Raw genomic sequence first — 5,000 nt, forward strand, 5'->3', positions numbered from 1 at the left:
CACACAGACACACACACACACTCACAGACACACACACACACTCACTCACAGACACACTACACACACACTCACACACAGACACACACACACACTCACAGACACACACACACTCACTCACAGACACACACACACACACACACACGCCACTCACAGACACACACCTCACTCACAGACACACACACACACTCACTCACAGACACACACACACACACACACGCTCACTCACAGACACACACACATACACTCACAGACACACACACACTCACTCACACACACACACACACTCACTCACTCACAGACACACACACACTCACTCACAGACACACACACACACACTCACAGCACACACACACACACACACACTCACAGACACTCACACACACACACACACATCACACACACACACACTCACTGACACACACACACACACTCCACAGACACACACACACACGCTCACTCACAGACACACACACACACACACACACTCACAGACACACACACACACACTCACTCCACAGACACACACACACACTCACTCACACAGACACACACACACTCACAGTCACACCACAGCTCACTCACAGACACACACACACACACTCACAGACACATACACTCACCACAGACACACACACACTCACTCCACAGACACACACACACGCTCACTCACAGACACACACACACTCACTCACACACACACACACACACACACACACACTCCACAGACACACACACGCACTCACTCACACACACACACACACACACACAGCTCACTCACAGACACACACACACTCACTCACAGACACACCACAGCACACTCACACACACACACACACTCACTCACAGACACACACACACACACACACTCAGCTCACTCACAGACACACACACACTCACTCACAGACACACACACTCACTCACAGCACACACGCCACTCCACAGACACACACACACTACTCACAGACACACACACTCACTCACAGACACACACCGCACTCACTCACAGACACACACACACTCACTCACAGACACACACACACACACTCACTCACAGACACACTCAGACACTCAATCACAGACACACACACACACACACACACACACACACACACTCAGCTCACACTCACATACACACTCAGACACTCACATCACAGACACACACAGAACACACACACAGCTCACTCACATACACACTCCAGACACTCAATCACAGACACACACAGAACACACACACACACACACGCTCACTCACACACACACACTCAGACACTCAATCACAGACACACACACACACACACACACACACACACACACAGCTCACTCACATACACACTCAGACACTCAATCACAGACACACACAGAACACACACAGCTCACTCACATACACACTCAGACACTCAATCACAGACACACACACACCACATCACTCCACATACACACTCAGACACTCAATCACAGACACACACACACACGCTCACTCACATACACACTCAGACACTCAATCACAGACACACACAGAACACACACACACACACCGCAGCTCACTCACCATACACACTCAGACACTCAATCACAGACACACACACACACACACACACACACATACACTACAGCTCACTCACATACACACTCAGACACTCAATCACAGACACACACAGAACACACCACGGCTCACTCACATACACACTCAGACACTCAATCCACAGACACACACACACACACACACGCGCGTGTGCGTGTGTCTCTGCAGTGGCTATCTTCAGCTAACTCTGGTTGTGTTTTGGTCAGTTGTGTTGTGGCTATGATCAGGTGTAATGGAAGGCAGCGAGTGTTTGGACTCCAGCGCTGTGATTGCAGATGAAGCCTCTCTCATTGAAGGTGTGAGTGACTCTGTGCTGCTGGTGCTGGTGCTCAGCATCACGCGTTACTGGCTGGACTTGCAACGCTGCTCTGCAGGTCAGACCTGTCCTGAACCACACACGCACACACGCATAATACTACACAATATTAAACCACACGGTGCGTCGTCTCTCTCGTCTCGCAGGGAATGAGCAGCACAGGATTCACCCGAGAATCAGGAGCATGTCCGTGTCGATCAGAGAGCAGCTTCAAACCGAACAGGTTCGGTATGACACATTGACACGAGCACTGGCGCTGTGTGTTATGTTAGTGTGTGTTTGTGTCTCCTTCAGGTGATCGATCTCAAGAGTCGAGACAACAGTACTATTCAGACATGTCGTGTCCCGTGTGTCTGCAGCTTGCCAGTCTGCCCGTAGAGACCAACTGTGGCCATCTGTTCTGCGGTGAGGACGTGCTCTGTTCTTATATTGATCAAGTCACACTGAAAACAAACACAAGTTTATTGCTGATCTGTTTTGTTCGTTGTTTTGAATGAAAGGTCCGTGCCTCGTTGCCTACTGGCGTTATGGCACCTGGCTCGGTGCGATCCACTGCCCCATCTGCAGACAAATGGTAACAAACACCTCTTCAGACCTGGGAGGGTGACAAGGGGAGGGAAAAAACACGGAACGACAGCAGGAGAGAGAGAGACGAAAAAAAACACTTACCTGCCGGTTCTCCGATACGCTGTAGCTTGGTCCTCGGCCACTCCTCCAACTCCTAGTGGACGACAGCCGCGCCTCCCCGGACGGATCGGAGGCACTCCTCCGGCCCCTGGCTTGTTTTTGAAAACAAGACAAATATGTGCTAATGCTAATGCTAACATTTTAAACCGCTCAATTTCTTTAGATGTTTCTGAAAACAAGACAAAAATGTTCTAATGCTAACGGAGGCAGTCCTCCGGCCCCTGGTGGATTGAACACCCCGCCTCATTTTTGGTGGATGGTAGGCGTCTCCCCCACCCCTGGCAGCGGTAACCACTCTAGGCGGTTGACCAGGAGCCCCTCCCCGCTCGCGGTCGGTGGTCCTCTCTTGACCCCGCCGCATTTTAGCGGCCGGTAGGGGTCTTATCCGCTCCTGGCAGCGGCCCTGACTGCTCCAGGCATTCGGCTAGGAGCCCCTCCTCCCCTTACGGTCTCAGCCGTTCCTCCGCTCTCAGGCGACCGGGCTCCTCCGTCCCCCTGTCGATGGCCGCGGCTGCTCCTTTCGTATGGATGGTAGTGGCGAGGACTCTACTACGGCGCATCCCTCCTCCTTCCCGGGTTTCGGCACCAGTGTAACAAGGTAAAAGGGAAAGGAGGAGGCGAGAACCGGACGAAGAATCATGTGTAGATTTGTGACTGAACGGTCACATGCTCTGTGTTGGGCTGCTCATTAGTTTGTGTATGTTGACCTTTAACCTTTCTCTGTGTGTCAGGTGACCCTGCTATTCCCTCTTTTCTACGACACGGGCCACAGCGCTCAAACGCAAGACGGGCAGGTGGATCCCGCTCTGATTCTCACTGACATCAATGATTACAACCGCAGATTCTCTGGACAGCTGCGATCTGTGAGTGTGTGTTTATGTGAGGGGTGGAACGGTTCTCCACTAGACGGTAACATCCGTTTAAACGTGTGTGTTTATTCCCTGCAGCTGCTGGATCGTCTGCGAGACGTGCCCACACTGCTGCGCCACGCGTTCAGGGAGATGTTCTCGGTGGGCGGATTGTTCTGGATGTTCCGCATCAGGATTCTGCTGTGTCTGATGGGTGCTCTGACGTACCTGGCGTCACCGCTCGACTTCATCCCGGAGGGCGTGGTGGGTCTGCTCGGCTTCATGGACGATTTCTTCGTCATTCTCCTCCTCTTCATCTACATCTCCATCATGTACCGTGAGGTGGTGACACAGAGACTGGCGTGATCAACGGCAGCGCAGGACACATGCGTGTGTATGTGATCTGAGCAGGTCACCGGGTGGCATGACCGAAAGACATCACAACTGTGCTTCAAATCTCAAACTTTTGTTTGGTAGAATTTCTGAATGTTTGACACTATATACGATTGCAAAATATGATTATTATTTATTACATTTCTTTTTCCAATAAAAATATTGAAATATCCTTAAAACAAGAAATAAATGCACAATGCCAGAAGAATATTGAGTTTATGCTTGAAAACAAGACAAATATGTGCTAATGCTAACATTTTAAACATAAGCCCCATTTCTTTAGATGTTTCTGAAAAGCAGAGACAAATATGTGCTAATGCTAACATTTTAAACATCAGCCCCATTTCTTTAGATGTTTCTGAAAGCAGAGACAAATATGTGCTAATGCTAACATTTTAAACATAACGCCCATTTCTTTAGATGTTTCTGAAAGCGAGACAAATATGTGCTAATGCTAACATTTTAAACATCGCCCCATTTCTTTAGATGTTTCTGAAAGACAGAGACAAATATGTGCTAATGCTAACATTTTAAACATCAGCCCCATTTCTTTAGATGTTTCTGAAAACGAGACAAATATGTGCTAATGCTAACATTTTAAACATCGCCCCATTTCTTTAGATGTTTCTGAAAGCTAGACAAATATGTGCTAATGCTAACATTTTAAACATCAGCCCCATTTCTTTAGATGTTTCTGAAAAGCAAGACAAATATGTGCTAATGCTAACATTTTAAACATACGCCTCCATTTCTTTAGATGTTTCTGAAAGCGAGACAAATATGTGCTAATGCTAACATTTTAAACATCGCCCCATTTCTTTAGATGTTTCTGAAAACGAGACAAATATGTGCTAATGCTAACATTTTAAACATACGCCCCATTTCTTTAGATGTTTCTGAAAACAAGACAAATATGTGCTAATGCTAACATTTTTAAACATCGCTCCATTTCTTTAGATGTTTCTGAAAACAAGACAAAATGAAATATCTTCTGCAACTTTGTCTCTCAAGTATCTTTTAGCGTGTTTTAAGAATGTTTTGATATTTTTTCTGGAACACTGAGACTGTAAGAAAATGATTTATTTATTTGTATTATTATTTTTCCAGTGTAAACTGGTCCAGTATGTTGTCTTGTTTACCAGTAAAAATATTATTAAGACGCTTTTGTTTTTGG

The 5,000-nt window shown here is 47.4% G+C and overlaps 1 protein-coding gene across 3 annotated transcripts in view; it reads left to right on the forward strand.

Annotated features, from left to right (window-relative positions):
* Positions 1-4,093, forward strand: part of LOC127643264 (E3 ubiquitin-protein ligase RNF170-like) — a 33,565-nt gene extending 29,472 nt beyond the window's left edge. For 2 of the 3 annotated variants that reach the window (XM_052125935.1, XM_052125937.1), the window contains 2 exons: positions 3,317-3,448; positions 3,533-4,093. In XM_052125935.1, the coding sequence (XP_051981895.1) occupies positions 3,317-3,448; positions 3,533-3,799 (399 nt within the window). In that variant the 3' untranslated portion in view covers positions 3,800-4,093. Of the gene's footprint in view, positions 1-2,398; positions 2,473-3,316; positions 3,449-3,532 lie in introns of all 3 variants that reach the window. The other variant, XM_052125936.1, reaches the window with a different exon arrangement.
* Positions 4,094-5,000: the final 907 nt, after the last annotated feature.

Source organism: Xyrauchen texanus, chromosome 4, assembly GCF_025860055.1.
Source record: "Xyrauchen texanus isolate HMW12.3.18 chromosome 4, RBS_HiC_50CHRs, whole genome shotgun sequence".
Lineage (NCBI taxonomy): Eukaryota > Metazoa > Chordata > Actinopteri > Cypriniformes > Catostomidae > Xyrauchen > Xyrauchen texanus.